At 39.8% G+C, this 21,497-nt stretch overlaps 2 protein-coding genes across 3 annotated transcripts in view; one reads left to right on the plus strand and one right to left on the minus strand.

Annotated features, from left to right (window-relative positions):
* Positions 1 to 14,428, plus strand: part of CLDN2 (claudin 2) — a 36,109-nt gene extending 21,681 nt beyond the window's left edge. Inside the window, exons 4-5 of the mRNA XM_070462190.1 lie at positions 8,758 to 8,836; positions 11,695 to 14,428. Of these exons, the coding sequence (XP_070318291.1) occupies positions 8,758 to 8,836; positions 11,695 to 11,714 (99 nt within the window). The 3' untranslated portion in view covers positions 11,715 to 14,428. The remainder of the gene's footprint in view (positions 1 to 8,757; positions 8,837 to 11,694) is intronic.
* Positions 1,900 to 21,497, minus strand: part of MORC4 (MORC family CW-type zinc finger 4) — a 69,868-nt gene continuing 50,270 nt past the window's right edge. Inside the window, exons 14-17 of one of the 2 annotated variants that reach the window (XM_020877936.2) lie at positions 19,958 to 20,133; positions 8,096 to 8,786; positions 7,553 to 7,798; positions 1,900 to 7,208 (exon numbers count right to left, since the gene is read on the minus strand). In XM_020877936.2, coding sequence (XP_020733595.2) covers positions 7,128 to 7,208; positions 7,553 to 7,798; positions 8,096 to 8,786; positions 19,958 to 20,133 — 1,194 coding nt within the window. In that variant the 3' untranslated portion in view covers positions 1,900 to 7,127. Of the gene's footprint in view, positions 7,209 to 7,514; positions 7,799 to 8,095; positions 8,787 to 19,957; positions 20,134 to 21,497 lie in introns of both variants that reach the window. The other variant, XM_020877935.2, reaches the window with a different exon arrangement.

Raw genomic sequence — 21,497 nt, forward strand, 5'->3', positions numbered from 1 at the left:
TTTGACCTTCATCCAGATTTAAGAAAATGTGAGGTCGAATTGAATCATGATCTATCAGGTCCCATTGTTAGAGAAAAGCTTAGTCCAAGGGAATTTCCCAAGCTCAATGACAACTGGGGAGACTTCGTTAGCCACTTTCCTAATTCATATCAGATGAAGGCTCCATTGTTAAAGAAATTTAGCATAGCCCCCTTCTTGTTGGCATTTCAAGCCCTTGGTCCATTCTGTTCCTTATGCCCCAAACTGATAATTCAATATTCCTCAAACCCTCTTGTGTGTTCCCTAACTTACCCCACATCCGGTCTTGTGATTTTGCTTATACCATTCCCTACACTTGGAAAACCCTCCCTACACACCTCCACTGTCCCAACCCTCTCAGGTTTCCACATCCCATCTGGAAAATCAGGCCTTTGGGAACACTTTCCTGAGCCTCTGCCTAAAGACATCTTGCCTGTCCCTGAGGACTCAATGGCCAAATGTATGGAATGTGTTTGGCACCCAAACATTTGAAGAATTATCTAAAAGTGGGTTAGGGATCTCTGATGATTCACATCAAAACTCTGGGTATAGGTATAGAGGCAAGTAACAAAACACATGTCTCTTACAGATTTTATTTTCCATTAGAAAATGAATGCTATTTATGTCTCATTTAATGACTAAAGCTGTAACATAACCAAGAGTATCTAACTCCATTCCAATTATGTAGTTTATTATCCAACCACGTACCCTGACTCTGGAATCAGAAAGTATGGTTCCTGAATTTCCTCTCTAAGACAACTTATGAATCAGGGATATCCTTGTCACCTAGTGGGCTTCCCTGGTGGTTCAGACAGTAAAGAATCTGTCTGCAGTGCAAGGAGATGCAGGTTCAATCCCTGGGTCAGAAAGATCCCCTAGAGAAGGGAATGACTACCCACTCCAGTATTCTTGCCTGGGAAATCCCATGGAGAGAGGAACCTGGTGGGCTACAGTCCCACAGGGCCACAAAGAGTTGGACACGACTGAATGACTAATACTTTGTCATCAAGTACAAGTTACTCTTTTGGGGAAATTACACTTGATTTAGCTTGAGCTCACCCCTAGCTTTCCTGAGCATACTGCCATGCTTCACTCATAACACAGTACTACAGAAAGAAGTTTTAATACATAGTACAGAACTCTGAAACATATTCTACCTGGAGATTACCTGTAGGAACCAGGAGTCTACCAATTAAGCCTCTGTCTCTAAATTGTTACCCCGGATTATTTGCAATCAGCGGACTTGGGCAAGCAAAATCTTCCTCCCTGGGGCCACAAAGTCTCTGACCTGGTCCTCTGGAAGGTCCCCATTTGTTCATCCAACAAGCATGTACACACAATTGTCTCTTTGTATCTGTTGGGGATTGGTTCCAGGATCCCCATCAGACACCAAAATCTGAGGATGCTCAAGTTCCTTATATAAAATGGTGTTTAATTTGCATAAAAACTATACACAGTGTCCCCTACATTTTAAATCATCTCTAGGTTACTTATACCTAATACAATGTAAATGCTATGCCAACAGTTGTAAATACAATGTAAATACTATATACCTAAATGAGGCAGATTCAAGTTTTGCTTTTTGGAACTTGCTGGATTAAAAAAGTTTCTTTTTCCATCTGTGGTTGGTTGAATTTGTGGATGCAGAACTCAGGATTTGGTTGGCCAATTGTACTTGCACTGACTTTCTAACATGTTCTGGAAACTTACCAGCATACCTCAGAGATATTTCACGCTTGATTCTAGATCACTACAATAAAGCAAATATCTCAGTAGAGTCACAGGGATTTTTTGGTTTCCAAGGGCATGTTGAAGTTATGTTTACACTATATTGTAGCATATTTATGTACAATAGCATTATATCTAACAAAACCATGTACATGCCTTAATTAAAAATACTTTATTGATAAGAAATGCTAACCATCATCTGAGCCTTCAGTGAGTAACATCAAAGATTACTGATCACAGATCACCATAACAAATATAATAATGAAAAAGTTTGAAATATCATGAGAATTGCAAAAATGAGACACAGAGACATGATGTGAGCAAATGCTGTTGGAAAAATGGCACTGATAGACTTGCCCACACAGGATTGCCACAAACCTTCAATTTGTTAAAAAAAAAAAACCCCAAAACAGAACAAACCAAAACACAAACAAAAAACCCACACAATATCTGCAGGGTGCAATAAAATGAGGTATGACTGCATTTCCTTGAGGTGTGTTGTCTGTTCTTTGAAAAAGGATAGCCCCTCTTCCCTTGAAATAAACTATCACTGCTCTTGGAAAAAGTGAGAAAAGTTCTCAGACTTTTTTTTTCCTTTTGAATACTCATTCTCAAGATCTGGTCTCTATAAACTTCTTGTGATTATATTCTATAAGTCTCAGTATTTTAAAATCAAAATCTAGGGAGCCTCCTTGTGATAATATTCTAATATTTGTTATAAAGAACACCCGTATTCCCTTTCTCCTTGATAGCCTTTCTAATTATTCTAAGATCAGCTAAAGAGAAACACTAGGCCACTCCAGCTCACAGTGTTTGCCTCCCATAACCTGCAGAAGTTACTTAAGTCTTTCATTTTCAGAGTTTAAGGCCCAGGATTATCTACCTCACCCATATTGTATTTTTCTACCCCCTCCTATAAACAAGGCACTGTTTCAGGTTCTTGAAGGAGATGGAGATAGGAGCAAAACACACATTCCATCATTAACTCATTCATGAACAACTATTGGTTATCTCCTCTATAGCAGGTACCATGATTAAGCTCTGGTATACAATGATTGGCAAAAACAGGCGTGGTCCCTCCCCTCGTGGAATTTATTAGTGAGAGGCAGACAGAAACTGGAGAAGGAAATGGAACCCACTCCAGTACTCTTACCTGGAAAATTCCATGGACAGAGGAGCCTTGTCAGCTACAGTCCACGGGGTTGCAAAGAGTCAGACACGATTGAGTGACTTCACTTCAGACAGAAATTGTGTTGTGTTCTCCACTGTATATCACATATCACACATTATTGGGTAGCACCCAATAATATTTGTACCCAATAAATATTTGTTAAATAAATGAAATTAAACAGCCAAATCTATAACAGCAAATTGAAGAAGTGTTATGGATTAGACAAAACCAGACACATGATAGAACTGGGTAGACAGAGAAAAATGGCTGCAGGGGAAAGCCTGTCTGAGAAAGCTGACATTTACATTCAGGCCTGAAGGATGAGAAATAGTCATGCCAAGACTGGAGATACAAGCATTCAGAGAGGAAACAGTCTGGGGAAAGGCTCTACTGAAGCAACAGCCTGAACTATTTCTGGGGGAAGACCACCGTAAGCAAGAGGAAAAGTGAGATAGGATGAAGAGTTGGAAGAGACTAAGTAAAAGCAGCAGGCAGGGGTCTTCATAGGACATTGTAAGGAGTGAGGATTTTACTCTAAGTGCAATGAGGAAGGGCTTTAAACGGGGGAGCCATGCACTCTGACTTGTATTTTTTAATCATTCTGGTTGCAGTGTAAGACAATTGTGGAAACAAAAATGGAAGCAAAGAACCAGTTAGGAGTTGCAGGTGCTAGTGGTAAAGAACCTGCCTGCTAATGCAGGAGATGTAAGAGACATGGGTTCGATCCCTGGGTCGGGAAGATCCCCTGGAGGAGGGCATGGCAACCCACTTGCTTAAAGAATCCCATGGACAGAGGAGCCTGGTGGGCTATAGTCCATAGGATTGCAGAGTTGGACACGACTGAAGTGACTAAGCAGAATAGCACATGGAAGATGATGGTAGTTTGGACTAAGGTAGATGTAGTAAATATGAGTGGAGTCAAGATATACTTTGAAGACAGAATTGACAGACTTTCTGCAAACTGGATGTGTGGGACTAGAGGAGGAAAATTAAGGATAACTTCCAGGTTTCTAGCTTAAGCAACTGATTGGGTAGAGGTGCCATTTTCTAAAATGACCAAAATTGGGGGAAGGAACAGTCCCAGAGCGTGTGTTACTGTTTAACAGGTTTTATTTGAAATGTCTATGAGACCTGGAAGTGCAAATGTCAAGTAGGCAGTTGAATTTATCGAATGTGGAGCTTTCTAACGGGAAACCTAGGACAAGGTCACTTGTGATAAGAGCCTAAGTGACAACAAACTTATATGTTCAAAGGAAATTCTTATCTGGCTAGGTTAATCAGGAATTTCCAGGAAAGAAGGTGATATTAGAGCCAAAAGAAAGATGATGAAGGAAAATAATCCAGGTAAAAAGAATAGAATGGCAAAGATGGAAAAGAAGAAAAATTTCAAGGCAGATTCAGAAACTGAAAGAGTTCAGCTTGGATGGAACATGGTTTCTGTTTGGAATGTAAGAAGAATCTATTGAGCATGGTTGAAGTCAGGAGGGAATTTGTATTGCACTCGGTGCGTAGCTGAAAGCACTCACTCAACAAGTTGTTGAGCAGAGGCCTAACTTGATGAGGGCATTAAAAGCAATTTAGTGACAGGGAGTAGACTGGTGTGAATGAATGAATGAGGAGAGGTGACAAGGGAGGCCAGATATGAATCTAGTTGAATTAGGAAGGCATGAAGTAGTAAGGACCTAATTGTTGACTGTGGAAATGAAAAATTAAAGGGCAAATGTAAGAGATTTTTGAAAGAATTATATTAACCTAACAGGATAGCCAGGAGAAGGCAACCACTTTTTTTTTTTTTTTTTGCCTCCACAGTACATCATAATATCTGGTAAGGCTGGGTGACACTTTTCAAGATCTCCACTGCCTCATTTAACTTTGGTTAAAGGGACTTCGTGCTGGTATGGTTTCATTGTAAACGGGTACCAGAGGGGTAGCTCCAGTATTGTAGAGACTGGACTCACAGAGGTAACTGTTGTTGGAAGGAGCAGTTTGGGGTTGAGACCACAGATAAGGAGATGGTCTGAGAGTAAGCAAAAGTACAGTTTAATGTTTCCACCCTTTTCATTCTAAAGCCCAATTGCCTGTACTTTTTCATACTCTGCCCCACTACTGACCCAACACACACACATACACGCATGCACACCACATTCTCTCTCAGGCTGAATCTTCAATGCTCTGAATCTTCCCCTGTATCACTCTCCCCTCATACTGTCCCTCTCTGTGCAAAGTCCCACTGTTTCACAGGCCTCATTTGAAGAGCAAGTATCCCTGAGAGAGTGGTTCAAAGTACCACCTGCCTTCCCTCAGTACACTAGACAACCAGGGCCTTTCATATCATAGTCTGACACGAGAATTCATCATTTGGCAGCAAGAGCAGTAGTGAGGTGAGGGAAGAGGGCAGGGCTATCATTAAGCACCCATTCTTTTTTTTTTAAGCACCCATTCTATGGGTGAAGTGCACCTCTAGCCTCCCCTTACTTCCTTGCAGTCCCACTGGAGTATCCATCATGGCTCTCCTGAATTTCAACAAAGTTAAAAATAAGTTTGGGAGAGTCTTCTGAAGTAACCGCAGAGGAGAAATAAAATGAACATCCAAAACATCCTTCAGGACTAGCTAATCCTTTGCAATGCTTGATCCCACCTCTCTCTATAATTTCGTTACTTCCTATTTTTCACTGTTTGTATATTTTTATGTGTTCATTGGTTAATGTCTTTTGAAGACGACCTTCAACTCTTTGGAGAGTAAGCATTATACCAATACAATAAAGAAAAGAATAAATAAAATGTCCACTTTACAGGAGTATGTGTTTTACTATTTCTGATAATATGAGATCTATCCTTCACTCAGCACTAGCCTGAAGAGTAGGTAGGAGGTGTATTCTGAGGGATATCAAATAGACGTTACTGCTCTAAAATGCCTCCCCACTTAACCTTAGAGCCCACAGTCGTGGTGATACGCGTTTTAAAAATTTGAAGCCTTGAAGATTTCAAGAACTCCTTATTAAAATGCAAACGCCACAGAGGAGGGTGGGTAGATGGGTCATGATTTAACCTTGAAAGTCGCTCAGTCGTGTCCAACTCTTTGCAACCCCATGGACTATACAGTTCGTGGAATTCTCCAGGCCAGAATACTGGAGTGAGCAGCCTTTCCCTTCTCCAGGGGATCTGTCCAACCCAGGGGTCAAACCCAGGTCTCCCGCATTGCGGGCGGATTCTTTACCAGCTGAGCCACAAGGGATTTAACCTTATTTCCCTATAACCCATCACTCCTACAAGACACATTTTTTTACATTCCAGCTTTTTCCATGCTTTCTTTCATGTTATTCTTCCAGAGGTAATGCTAAATACAACATAAATTATAAGTATAAAAATTACCTTATATTTTCACACAGTCTCTCACTTGATATCTAAATCCAAGCCTATTCATTTAAAAATGATTTATTTTTTCCAATTTAAGAATAATAACAGGTTTATAATAGAAAATTTGAAAAAGGTAGGAAGACAGGAAGAAGAAAAAAATGTCAACCACAGTCCTACCATGTAAAGAACAACCACTGTTAACATTGCTGTCATGCCTATTCTTTAAACAAACCTTAGCTAAGGTCCCATACCTGATATGATGCCTTCCTTGCCCTGTCTTCTCCAGAACTTCTCTATCATGTTTGTTCCACTCATTTGTACAAGTCAGTTAACTTGGTGTGGGTCTTGTGTTTCCAACTAGAATGTTAGGTCCTTGAAGGCTGAAATTATGAGTTATACTTCTTCACTCATCCCCAAACACCTGGTACATTGGACCCAATATTTGCTGACTGATTTAAGTTAAATGAATACAAATCATATCAGAAAGAATATGAAACAGGCCAAGTATCTGAGTCATTAAAGTTAAAGCTCTCTGGTCACCTGGTTTGGTGACGACTGCTTTTCTGTTCCTGGAACTCTTCAAGTCTATTAAGCCTCTTTTTCTACACCAAGACTGTGTAAAAAGCAGACTGATTAAGAACCAGGATTACTCAAAGATTCTCCTTGTAAGGGATAAGATGAGAGAGAGAGAGCAAGCAAGAGAGGGAGGGAGGGAGAGAAGTGTGTGAGAGGGAGGGAGGAAAGGAGAGGGTAGAGAAGGGGATATAGAGTATCTGGTGCTCAATCCAGTATGTGATTTGCCTCCAGCACTGTATACAGGATCCCATCCACTTGTTCTGAGTCAAACCCGATCTCACGAAGCTCCAAGTGAGGGAGGACAGAAGTAAGGAGATAGCTGACGTGGATACGCAGTCGCGTAAGCTTTGCCAAAGCCCTGTATGATGGAGTGAGGGACAGAAGAGATGACATGAGGTCATTAGCCAACAGAACAAAATGAAGCTCCTTCAAAATGGGCCTACATTTCTCAACAATTACGTTTCCATTAGCTAGAAAGGAAGAAGAAAGCACAATGCCACCAAGCACCGGGAGATTGACTGCAGCTCTCTAAGTGACTCCTCAATCCTTGGTGGCCTAGAAATTAATTAAGGCTTCTTCTCTTATCTATGATCAGTAACTGGGGGTCCTAAGAGAGGCTTCCCATTAGCACTCACAAGCTGATAACTAAACCCTAGTAATTAACCTTTCTAGGTCATCTCCCTCTGGGGTCCGGTAGGAGACCTGAGTCTTCTGCAGCACTTCCAGGTGTCTCTCTATCTCTTTCAGTTTCTCTTTTAGTTCCTGCTTCTCCTCTTTGGTTCTCTCCAGCTCAGCTTTCAAAATCTGGAATTCAGCTTGGCGATAGCCCATGTGTTTCTTGCTCCAATACAAGCCTTCCGTCTCCTGGGTACTATAGGTCACCAATTCATGTTGGACTTTCTTGAATTTGGAATGCCAATGATTCCTCTCCTGTTCCAGCTCTTCCACCTGCAGTCCAAGAAACAGAAATTCAATGACCCCACATTTCACCAAACACTAAAAGAAAGAGTGCCCCCAGTTTTCCTGAATGTATTCACCCTGATTACCCTAAACGTATTCTTCTGTTTATGGACCTTATCAAATCCCAAATATGGGAGGGAAGCCCATTAGGGTTCACTTGATGTGAGATGTACCACAGAATCATTCAATGGCTTATTGTGTTTAAACATGAGATCATCAGTTCCGTCTCTCTGGTCCCTTGGTTACAATGGCCTCTCTTTCCCAGTGTTAAGACGTTACCCTAACCTTTTGCTGGAACATATTCCTTTCTGCCAAAACACGTTCCAATTTTTCTGCGGTTCTCTTCAGCTCTTCTAGCTCTCTTTGGTTCTTCATCTTTGGTACATTACGACCGCCGTTCTCCTTGTAGCCTCTTCCTTTCTCTGCAACAGCTGCAGCAGGAGTTGGAGCAGAGGCCACAGAAGAATAAGGCACCAGATTCAAGGATTCAGCTGCTTTTCTTCTCTCAGCAAGCTCCTCTCTGTTAAAAGGGATCAGCTGAATGGGAGCTCCTGAATCTCTAATACTTTTTGCAACACCGACAACAGCTACAAAAGGTCCCTTGCTCACTTCTTCCTTGTTTACACGTGTGTTGCCTCTGTTAGACTCTTCTGCTACCAATCGTGGCATTTGATCTAACTCTTCAGGGAGCAAGGAACCCTGGTGTTGGTCCTGGGCCCCTGAATACAGAACTGAGACCTCCCTACTCTGACTGGTACTCTTGATTGCTTCTGGATATTCTGGGGAAAGGTAAGGTGGTGTGCTTCTCTCAGAACTGGACTTCTCATGGCTGTTCTCCCCTTCTGGGTAGGCAACTGCTGCCTCCACCCTCCTGTAAGGGCCAGGCATGGAATGATCTAGAGGAGGTGTTGTCATCTCGTTCTGGAGCCTTCTTCGTTTCTCCACAGGTTCCTCACCTAGGATCCATTTGTACTTGCTGCAAGAAGAAGAGGAAATTCAATTTTAAGCCATCGCAATGCAGACTAAGTATATTCTTATTCTATGGAGTATATGATATATCCTATCCTATGGAGACAGATATTCTTATCCATCTTCAAATTTCCCATATTACAACTGACTCTAGCTGTTATTCACAGATCATTTCATGTTAGGAATACATTTTTACCCCCAAACCCCAACCCCTTCATTCATGCAATTTGCTGAGATAGTGATGTGTCTTAAGAGAGCGGAGAAATTGAGAGGTATGAAGAAAGTCAGCATCTGGATAATAGCAGGACTAGGCTGACCTTGGTAAGATTTCTGAAAATAAGATTGAAACCAGCCTGAATTAGAAGTTTCCAAAAGGCAAGTGAAGGAAGAAAAACAAAAAAGTACACATGCAAAATCCCCTAACAAGAGAATGGAAAAAAGGTCATAAAAAGCCTAGTGGAGTCAGTGGAGGAGACTGAGCCAGCTTGTTAATTTTAAAGTGTCACAAAAACCTTCCAGTATCAAAGACTTATGCATGTTTTTATATTGCAATGGGACACCACACAGTGCCTTTGCCAGCCAACTGGATTGTGGCTATTGCCCATCAACCACTTGTAAAAGTTAATTAAAATACAGGACCCTAGTCAGAAACAAAGAAACCGAATCAGCTAGTTCAAGTCATTCCCCACTTAGGGCTAAAGAATTCCCCTCTGTCTGGGCAAACAGGCACTCCCTCAATTCTTCAGGGAAGTTTAGGACAGTGACTCAAATCACCTTCCATTTCTGGTTGCTATATACAATAATGGTTGAAGGAACTAACAACAACAACAACAAAAGCAGATGCCACCAAAATCTATAGGCAATTTTATATCAAGCAGGAGGATGGGACCCCAATTTTTATCCTTATAACTATTCTTCTCTCTCTCCAGAAAACCAAGAAATTTCAAGGTAAAAATTAACTTTCAAGTTTTCAATGAGAAAGCCAGGCATGTTATTGGCCACCATAGCTCAAGGCTGCCCGTGTTTCTCTGCCAATTTCAGAGAACATCTGTAAAACATCTCAAACCTTAGCTTCTTAGAATGCCCTGAATGTTCTTCAAAACTTGTGTCTGCCCAGAAATAAAACTGGTCTGTCATCTCAATAGGGCTTCCCTGGTGTCTCAGATGGTAAAGAATCCACCTGCAGTGCAGAAGACCCGGGTTCAATCCCTGGGTTGGGAAGATCCCCTGGAGAAAGGAATGGCTACCCACTCCAGTATTCTTGACTGGAGAATTCCATGGACATAAGAGCCTGGTGGGCTACAGTCATCTTAATAAGATCTTGTTGTATCAACCTTAAGGGGAAAACAAAAGGCTTTAGGGACTATGTAAGAACAAATGCATTCATCTTTAAACATGCGCCACTGTAGATGGTCCATTTAGCGGCAGTACTGAGGACGATAGTAGAACAAGAAGTTTGCAGGTATGAAGGAAGCACATATAATACCAGATAGCAACCACAAAGTTTTACGAAAGGCAATTAATGTCAAATTATTCTTTTCATTTTCCCACTTCTAAAAGTTCTGTCTTTAGTTATCCTCTTTTCTCCCTACACTTTTCTTTGGTAATCTCATACAATCTTTTAGCTCTAACTTCTGGAAGATAACTTCCAGGTGGTATTCCCAGTCCAGAATCTCCAGTACTGAATTTCTAACTGCCTGTTACACACTTTTTTTTATTTCTGGAGGTCTCACTGGTATCTCACTCAGTATGTATAAAACCGACCTCTCACTTTCACCATCAAACCTGCTCCCTCTACTAAGTTTCCTATTTGTGTTATGACATCAACAAACTCTCAGTAATTTTATATGGTTCTACCACTATCAACACTCAAATTCAAGCTCTCATTACCTTTCCTGGGCTATTGCAATGGCTTTCTCCAGTCTCCCCTTGTCATACCTCCAGATTACCCACTGCCAAGTTAATCTTCCAAAGGCTAATCTAATCTAATCATGTCACCTCCCTAATTGCAATCTTTAGGTATTATTCCCCACAACATAAAAGTTCAAATGTCTTAGCTTGGTATTCAAGCTTTTCCATTCCAAAACACAGGGAACATTTACTGAGCACTTACTCTAGGTCAGTTTGGTGAGTCAGTGTGTATGAGGGGATACTTATCTTCATTTTAAAAAGACAATGCTCAGGCCTAGAGAGGTTAAATAACTTTCTGAAAGTCATGTAGCTACTAAGTGCCAGAACTGGGACTTAATTTGGCCCTAGCTTTCTCTCTCACTACTTCCCTTCAAAGACACCAGCCAAACAGAATGCCCCATGATTTCTCAGACTGCTTCTTTTGATTGGAACACACTTCTCAACACAAGACAATTCAAATGCCACTTTTGAATTCCCATAGCACTTTAGCACTCTCAGTATAATAAATATAATATAATACAATACAATAAATATATTTTGCTTCCTACTGTGTATGTGTATTCCAGGTTTCCCACTAAAGTATAAACTCCTTAACAGAAGGTAGCTTAACTAACTGTGCTACATGGGGATGAGGGAATAAAACTTTGCAAGTAAGAGGCAATCCAAAAGGAACTATGATGTTAATAAGAGACAGTGAATCGGTTTTACTTATTGGCTCTGTAAAAACTACTAATTCTTCCCACTAGGAATCAAGTCTTATTCTAGATCTGAATTCACTGGTTTAGTAAAGATTAATTCAGGGTTTAAAAACCAGGAATTATTTTCCAACTACATAGTTTCTTCTCATTTTTTTCTGTCATATTTCTCCATTGGCTGCCTGCAGAGAAGCCAGCTGATATTTTGATAGGGACTGCACTGAATCTGTAGCTCAGTTTGGGGAGTACTGCTATCTTAACAACATTAAATCTGCTGACCCACAAATATGAAATTTGTTTTCATTTTAGGCTTTCTTATTCTCATGTAAAAGACACTCCTTGGAAGGAAAGTTATGACAAACCTAGACAGCATATTAAAAAGCAGAGACATTACTTTGCCAACAAAGGTCCGTCTAGTCAAGGCTATGGTTTTTCCAGTAGTCATGTGTGGATGTGAGAGTTGGACTATAAAGAAAGCTGAGTGCCGAAGAATTGATGCTTTTGAACTGTGGTGTTGGAGAAGACTCTTGAGAGTCCCTTGGACTGCAAGGAGATCAAACCAGTCCATCCTAAAGGAGATCAGTCCTGAGTGTTCATTGGAAGGACTGATGTTGAAGCTGAAACTCCAATATTTTGGCCACCTGATGCAAAGAACTGACTCATTTGAAAAGACCTTGATGCTGGGAAAGACTGAAGGCGGGAGGAGAAGGGGACGACAGAGGATGAGATGGTTGGATGGCATCACCGACTCGATGGACATGAGTTTGAGTAAGCTCTGGGAATTGGTGATGGACAGGGAAGCCTGGCATGCTGTAGTCCATGGGGTCGCAAAAGAGTCGGACACAACTGAGTGACTAAACTGAACTATAAATGGAATTGGTTTGTTAAATGTTTTTCTTAATTTTTGCTGTTCCTTTCAAAGAGACAACCTTTGGTTTCACTGATTTTTCTATTATTTTTCTATTCATTTCATTTTCATTTTGATATTTCCTTCTTTCTGCTTGATTTGGGGTAAGCTTGCTCTCATATTTTTAGTTTCTCAAGGTGGAAGTTTAGGTTAACAATTTGAGATACTTCTTCAATTTTAATATAAGCATTTACAAATATAATTTCCCCTCTGAATACCTCTTCAGCCTCAAGTTGTAATTTTTTGTATATTTTATTTTTATCTTAAGGTATTTCTAATTTTCCTTGTGACTTCTTTTACTCATTTTTAAAATTTTGGAGCATGGTATTTAATTTCTACATATTTGTGAATTTCCCAAATTTCCTTCTGTTGCTGATTTCTAATTTAATTGCTATGGTTGGAGAATATCCTTTATATGATGTCAACCCTTTTAAATTTGTTGAGGCTTGTTTTATGGTCTAACATCTGGTCTATTCTGGAGAATATTCCATGGGCACTTGAGAATAATATTTACTATGCTGTTTGGGGGTGAATTGTTCTGCATGTATCTGTCAGGTCCAGTTGGCTTATAGCATTCTTCAACCCTTCTATTTTGATCTTTTACCCATTATTGAAAGTGGCATACTGAAGTTTCCAACTGTTATTGTTAAACTGCCTATTTCTCCCTTCAATTCTGTCTACTTTTGCTTCATGCATTTTTGGGGCTTTGTTGTTAGGTCCGTATATGGGTATAATTTTTGTTATCTTCCTAATGGACATTATCAATATGAAATGTCCCTCTTTATATCTGGTAACATTTTCTGTTTAAAGTCTATTAGTTTGTCTGATATTAGTATAGACATTCTTGTTCTCTATAGTTGCTATTTATACGGTATGTCTCTTTTCATCTTTTAACTTTCAACCTGTTTGTATCTCTGAACATAAAACATATAGGCATTATATTTGTATATGTGAAAAAATCCAATTGGATAATCTCCAGCTTTTGACTGGATTGTTTAATCTTATCACATTTAATGTTATTGATATGTTAGAATTGATGTCCATTATTTGGTTTTCTGCTCTCTATATATGTCATGGTTTCCTTCTTCCTTGACTGTTCTCTTTTCGTGTTATGTGGGTATTTTCTAGTTTAACATTTACAAATCTAACAATATATTACTATAATTATTACTTTATGTAATGTTATGTGTTTTGAGGAAGCTAAGAGAAGAAAGTAGAGCAAGGACATATTTATAGTTTGTTAAATTAACCTTATCTTTCCATTTTAAATTTTAATTTCTTACTATGGATGTGAGTTACCATCTGGTAATATTTCCTCACTCCAATACAGCTTTGCTCCCACCCACTTCTTTTATGCTGTTATTGGCAAATATTTTACATCTGTAGATGATCCCAACAATAAAATTATATATATCTATGAAATTATATACAAATATATATATAGTTTATGCAATTATTCTTTTAATCAGTTAAGAACAGAAAGAGGAAGAAACATGCCACTGTATTTGGATGTGAGAGTTGAACTATAAGGAAAGCTGAACACCAAAGAATTGATGCTTCTGAACTGTGGTGTTGGAGAAGACTCTTTAGAGTCCCTTGTACTGCAAGGAGATCCAACCAGTCAATCCTAAAGTAAATCAGTCCTGAATATTCATTGGAAGGACTGATGCTGAAGCTGAAACTCCAATACTTTGGCCACCTGATGGGAAGAACTGACTCATTTGAAAAGACCCTGATGCTGGGAAAGATTGAAGGCGGGAGAAGGGGACGACAGAGGATGAGGTGGTTGGATGGCATCACTGACTCAGTGGACATGAGTTTGAGTAAACTCTGGGAGTTGGTGATGGACAGGGAGACCTGGCACACTGCAGTCCATGGGGTTGCAAAGAGTCAAACATGACTGAGTGACTGAACTGAACTGATTATCTTTTTATAATTAATTATAGTTATCATTGCCAGTACTGTTTTTTCATGCAAATTTGAATTACTATTTGGTGTCATTTGCTTCCAAGCTGAAGAACTCTCTTTAGTATTTCCTATATGGCAGTTTTTCTAAAAACATTCCATCAGCTTTCATTTATATAAGAATGTACTTATTTTACCTTCATTTTCTAAAAATAGTTTTATTGGATTTATGACTTCTGGTTGAAAGTGTTTCTTTAAGTACTATGAATATGTCATCCCACTGCTCCTGGTTTCCACTGTTTTTGATGAGAAGCCAGATGTTAATCTTATTGGGGTTCTCTTTTACATGACAAATATTTTTCTCTTCCTGCTTTTAAGATAATTCTCTTTGCCTTTGGCTTTCAATATTTTCACTGTATGGCTGTAAATCTCTTTGCATTTATCCTCTTTTTAGTTACTTGAGCTTCTTAAATGTATAAATTAATGTTTTTCATCAAACTTGGAAAGTTGTCAGCCACTATTTCTTTGAGTATTTTTTCTACCTCTTTTCCTCCCTCTCCTCTTTCATGTTCTCCAACTTTGTATATGTTGGTACACTTAATGGTGTTCTAAATTTCTCTGAGGCTCTGAGGCATTTTCCTTCATTCTTTTTTCTCTCTGTTCTTCAGAAAGCATAATCTGTAAAATCTGTCATTGGTATATTTTCAAGTTTGCTGATTCTCCCGCCAATTGTAATGTACTGTTAAGTCCCTTTAGTGAAATATTCACATTAGTTACTGTCCATTTTACCTCAAGAATTTCCATTTGGTTCTTTTTAAACATAATTTCTGTCCCTTTTACTAATATTCTGCAGTTGATGAAACATGGTCTCCTTTAGTTCTTTGAACATATTTATAATAGATGCTTTGAAGTCTCTGTTTGCTAAATTCAACATCTGGATCTATTTAGGGGCAGTTTCTATTACCTGCTTCCCTCCCATCTCATGTACAGGTCACATATTTTTTCTTTGCCATGTGTCATAATTTTTTTGTTGACAATCGATATTTTAGATAATATAGTATAGCAAGCAATTTCCACCTCCCTGAATGGTTGTTGCTATTGTTTGTTGGGTTATTTTTTTTTCCAGTTATTTGGCTGAAGTGACTCCATGAAAATTGTTTCCCCTGTAATATACAACCTCTAATATTCTTGCTCAGATTTCTACTTGATTTTTATCTTTTACCTAACAATCTAGAAGTTACCCTGAGTCAGTGTAATTATGCCCCCTTAGCCAGTTTGAGTTTTACTCTTTACCACTGAATGTATATGTGGCTTGAAGGCTACTATCACAGATCAAAGAATTCACGTTTCTTCCCCCATTCAGCCAGGTAGTAGCAGCTTAGATTGTCCCTCTCCAATCATTTCTGAGGAGGCACAGCCTTCAGCATGTTCAGTTTCCCAGACTAACAGGGATATTTGTGATTTTACTTTTAAGCCTGGCTTCCAAGGAGTGGCCCCTGGGTCAGAGTAGCTTTTTGTTCAGTCACTGCTTGATTAGAGGCTGTGCTTAAGTATCTAGTACCAGTGAAACTTCTGCTCTGTTGTTTGATCTGTGTGAGGCTTGGGGACTGCTTGCAAGTTCACCTTGTGTCCTGAATGAGTGTAGTCTCATGTTTACACACAGCCTTCCTAACCCCCAGGGTTGACTATGATCCCAGGAGTGCCTGGACGTCTTTTTGCTTGCTTTTCTCTATTACCAAACTTATGATTTCAGTCATCTCGCTTGTTGTAACTTGTATCATGGAGCTATGATACAATTGTTCTTAATTGTTCTCCACTAAGATTTCCATTGTCTGACAATGCCCTTAGGAATGGAATTCTCCAAGATATGTTCCATACAAAGTCAGTTCCTTTGGGTAGTACTAAGGAGTTCTTCATCTGTCAGGCCTTCCTCTCTCCCTAAGCAGAACCTTTGTGCCACTGTGCAGGGTTGACAGCAGGGACAGTGGCCCACTCTCTAAGAGTGAAACCTTTTCTTTACAAATGGATGCTGGGATGATTTTTGGCTTGCTCCTTCTGGCGTGAACCTCTGCCCTATAAGTAAGCTGGGGGTGGAGCAATAGGAGTCTAGGCTTGTCAGCATGCTGTCCCTAGGTGAGTGCTGCTACCTGTGGATGGGGGAAGAGAAAGCTGAGTGGGCGAAAAGAGGCCCAGTCCCCTTGAGTCTGCTTGGAAGAGAGCAAGACAGACCTGGAGGATATATGAAATGTCAGAGGCCTGCACCTCCCAGGTGAACCATAGCTCTAGACTAGGAGCTAGGGAGACAGGGAGTCCCCAGTTTCTTGACCACACCCACCCTGTATTAGAGCTCCTTGAGTAGTTATCATAAAACAAAGCTTAGAGGGAGATGAGAGCAGGTTAAATGCCCGACTTTTGCTGTACTTTCTGAGATTTAATCGATTTTCTTGAATGTTTCTGTACTTGCTGTATGCCCCTAGGACAATTTCCAGGAATTAAGAATGATTGCTTTGCTTTGTTTAATAATTTTTTCCAGTTAAATGGTTACTTGTTGGTAAAAGAGTTCATCACACTACTCATTTTGCCATTCTGGAACTCTTTCTCAAAGATCGTATTTTAAAATGTTAATACTGACCCTTGAATCAATCTTATTCATTTGCAAAACTTTTTCTATTTCTACCTTGTGTCTGTTGTTTCAAATATTCCTTTATATATATTAGGATATCTTTCCTCCTCTCTTTTCACCATTACAATGTAATTTGAGTTTTTTTCTGGCTATCCTTTTAATATATGAAATAATTAACCTTAGATATATAGTTTACTCAGAGTAATCGAGGTGGTGTTAGTGGTAAATAACCTGCCTGCCAATGCAGGAGATAAGAGATAAGGGTTTGATCCCTGGGTCAGGAAGATCCCCTGGAGAAGGAAATGGCAACTCACTCCAGTATTCTTGCCTGGAAAATCCCATAGACAGAGGAGTCTGATGGGCTACAGTCTATGGGTTTGCAAAGAGTCAGACACGGCTGAAGCAACTTACCACGCAATATTGCTTACTCAGAGGTTCTCTAAATATCTAAATAAATTACAGGCTGTAATTCTCACCTTTGTCTATATGCTTATGGCTACTTTAGACCTTCGTTTATACCACTCATATGAAACCTACCATGTATCAGGGGTGCTTATATATGTAACTTTGAGTACCATAAACTCCTTCATCTTAGATTCCATCACTGCCTTAGAATACTGCTTTCATATAGTAAGGACTCAAATATATGTAGAATGAATGAACAGAAAGGGGACTATTTCCTTTAAGCTGTCTTGCCTTAAAAGGTTATGCTTGTTTATATATCCTAGCTGAACTTACTTTATTGTAGGTCTTCCCCTATCTTTGCTAGATTCGTGAAGACTCAAGCTGTTTCCAATGACACCTCTGCAACACCTTGTAGGTCTTATAACCTACTCCATTAGAAAATTTTAAAACACTCTTGGATAGTGTAGGCTTTATTTTATCTAGAATTAAAGAGCTGTACTACATGACCCAAGGACCCTTATCAGCTTTAGGTTTTGATAGCAAGGGAGATCTTTACTCTTGACCAAACCTATTATTCCCTTAACACAATTTTATAAGAAAACCTTGCATATTTTATTAAACTCTCAAGCATTTAATTTTCCTCTATAAAAAGGCAGACCATTTCCAATCAATCTGAATCCCCCTATACATATAGCTTGAAATGACAGGATCATCATTTACTGACCTTACATAAAAAATGACATTAGCAGTATCAATTACCACATATATCTTGAAAGAATATTATTCTCAAATTAGAATTACACATAGTCAAAAGTATTTTACTTGAACTCTAGAGCTAAAACCCAACTCTGGATAGCGCAGTTCCACAATGACTCATACAGAAATCCTAATTAAGACTGATGAAGTATGCCACCCAATGGATGTACTGTCATACTGCACTCATAAAATACACACATACAGAGGTTAGTATTTGTTATCTCCTTCAGGTTACCAAAATCCACTGGACAGTATCAATAGAAACACTGAAGAGAAAGCAAAGGTGGTCACAGCAGAGAAAGGACAGCTTTCAAGAGCAGTGACATCTTGATACTCCACTGGCAATTCTGATGCATGACCATCTCAAGGAGATCAATGTAGAGAGCTAACAACATGCACAACACTTTTCTCTATACCCCTCCCAACCTAAAATGGGAGTTGGATAACTGTAGATGAATTAGACCAAATCCCTGAGACCAACTAGGCTATGTTCCTTAATCCCTTGCTGCATGGTTCTATCTTAGAAATAGCTCCTTCAATATGACTGAATTCAACTATCAGTTTCTGCATAGCTATTCTCTTCCAACTATTCTTGATGCTTTTGTATAGATTCTCATTTACTTCCTTTAGAGTTCTATTACTTTTTCTCCTAATAGCCTACTTCCTCTTGAGACTCTGTTCATGCTCAGGGGGATGTGAGGTTCTTTCACTATCTAGGGGGCTTAATTGTGGAAGACTAAGGGACTTGCACACATAAAGAGATGTTTGTCTGGGTGAAAGCTGACAAGACCCACTTAAGAAGCAACAAAGAGGGAAAGAAATCAATAACACTGGTGGAGGCGGGGGCAGAAGTAATTTCCCCCTATTATATATCCCATTGCTTTTTTCCTACAGTATGTTAAGAAGATATCCAAACTGAAAAGGGTTCATAAAAACTTCATAATCTACTATATAACAGTCATATTATTGTGGACTCTAGAAGTTTCTACCACTAGAGAGCAACTCTGTACCTTCACTACGGCTTGGCTCTGCCAGAATTGAGAAACACAGTAGCGAGGAGAAAGCAAGTCATAATTAGCAGTCCTGAGTTCTAGTATCAAGATGGCACACAGGCAGTCGTACCTTTTAGTGCTTCAAATATTCCTGATATTTAAGAAAATTTCTGTAATAAAGATTGCTGTGTGTGCTTAGTTGCTCAGTCATATCCAACTCTTTGCGACCCTATGGACTGTAGCCTGCCAGGCTCCTCTGTCCATGGGGATTCTCCAGGCAAGAATACTGGAGTGGGTTGCCATGCCCTTCTCCAGGGGATCTTCCCAACTCAGGGATCGAACCCAGGTCTCCCACATTGCAGGTGGATTATTTACCACTGGTGGCAGGTCTAAGCCACCAGGGAATAACAAAATAATATTGCTGTGGTGCTAGACAACAAACAAGTAAATTCTAAGCCTAAACTTACACGAAAAATTTACCATAGGAAACAGTGGACTACAAAGCTTACTTAATGGCACAAACTTCTAATACTTATTTTTATATGTGGCCAACATGTGTTAGGCCTATGGGGCCCTGCAGAATTTCAATATTCCTAAACTTATAGAAAGAAACAATGCTTATCCAGGTAACATTACCTTACATTTGCATAGTACATTATGCTTTGCAAAGAGTTTTCATGTCCATTACTTCACTTACACAATTTCCAACATAATGGGAATACATAATCCATAAAAGAACATTCGTCGGATGATCACCTCAAAAAAGTAAAACCAAAAAGATAGATAGACTTGACATGACAGTTTCAATGTTCAAAAATGGGAGGTACATGCAACATGCAAATCTATCAATCCCCAAATGGTATTTCTCCTGAATTCCATGCTAGGCTTTAGGAGAAATGCAAACATGATAACCATACCAATTTAGTTTACAGGAAAGCAAACCTGAGGCTCATTACTGAAGAGATTCTATATTTTTTTACACACCTGGAAAACTGAAAAATGCTGGAATCCAGAGGCTTAAGTTGAAGAGAAGTTGTTCTGCTTTCTTCTCCAACAGATGAAAGCTGGCTGGGGCTATCAATTCCCTCATACCCAGTCGTCTTATTATTCAAGTCATCCATATCTTGAATAGAAGGGATCTTCAGCGGATTAATGAATACCTAGCAAAGAAAGCAAGAATTCATAAAAATCCTAATTTCAAACCAAATACCAAAGGATGAGTCAATCCTTCTGATGCTAGGAAAAAACACTTGGCCAAATAAAAATAAACTGTTTCCTACACAAAACAAACAGCGCACAGTAATGTACACTAGAACACTGACCCCAGGCATGTTCAGTTATAACCTTATCAGCTGGATACCAACAGACCTCCCCAAGTCACTTATTGGTTCCTGGAATCATCCCATCAACAACACAAACCCAGGCCCCCAAATCACTTTCTTATTCTCTCTTTGGATCCAGTGTAAGACTGGGTTTTCACTCCTCTGAGATCTGTGATGAGGGAAGTAATGGAGGGAATAAGCACTGCAGCAAATGTCTGTGCTGGTCTTGGAGAAATGCATGCGAGAGACTAACATATACTGCACACACAGAAACATGCATCTGGGATCTTCTGGGAGAGCCAGCTTATGAAGATAGCATGAATGATGAAGGTGAAGGAATATAAAGGGGAGGTAAACTGAATGAGGACAAGGCAGTCCCAGGAAATTTCCCAATCTCTAGATCAGACTATAAAGCCAAGATAGGAGGGTTTGCAACCTGTTTATTAATACACCTGGGTCTTGGTAGAGTGTCAGAAGAAGAATTAGTATTTAATTGCCTCTATCCTCACCAGCCTGACCTACCCTGACTGAGTGGGTGGAAGGTGAATCTAACATGCTGCTAGCAGATATCTCTGGGAAAGAGGGTCAAGAGGAAAATCATGCAGAAAGGCAAGGTTGGGTGGGGGAGATAAATGGGTGCTATGGTGGCTGTCAGGAAAGGAGTGTCCCTGAAAGGACGGCCAACCTTATTGCACCCTTCAGCGTCCGGAGTTGGGCAACCATGTCCGAGAGACAGTGCTCCTGAAAATTCAAAACAGCAGAGTCTTTATAAAGCCAGCCAGCCTGAAAGCGGTGGGGGGCGGGGGGAGGGCACAAAAGAACCATCCCTTCTTCCCAAGAGGAAAGCAGAAAGGAGTCACCCGTGAATCCTGGAAGGAAGGAGACTGAGGAAAACCAGACACTCAACAGGAGCAGCCTGTATGAGGATGCAATGTAACCCTGTGTACTCTGTGACACCGAATGTGACATTCACACTACCCAGAATCAGTACTGAATCCAAATCTGGGCAATACATGATTTGGCTCTTCTATTTTTATGGTGATCTGAACATCACTAACAGCAGATCAAAGCAAAAATAAAAAGATCCAGTAAAAAAAAAAAGACCACCAGAACAAATGGCTTGTTATTTCTATGCAGCTTTCAAGAGTGCTTTCTTCAACCTATGTCTTCTGTTGGGGGAAATTCTGTGTGAGGAAAAGAAG

This window comes from Odocoileus virginianus, unplaced genomic scaffold, assembly GCF_023699985.2.
Source record: "Odocoileus virginianus isolate 20LAN1187 ecotype Illinois unplaced genomic scaffold, Ovbor_1.2 Unplaced_Scaffold_1, whole genome shotgun sequence".
Lineage (NCBI taxonomy): Eukaryota > Metazoa > Chordata > Mammalia > Artiodactyla > Cervidae > Odocoileus > Odocoileus virginianus.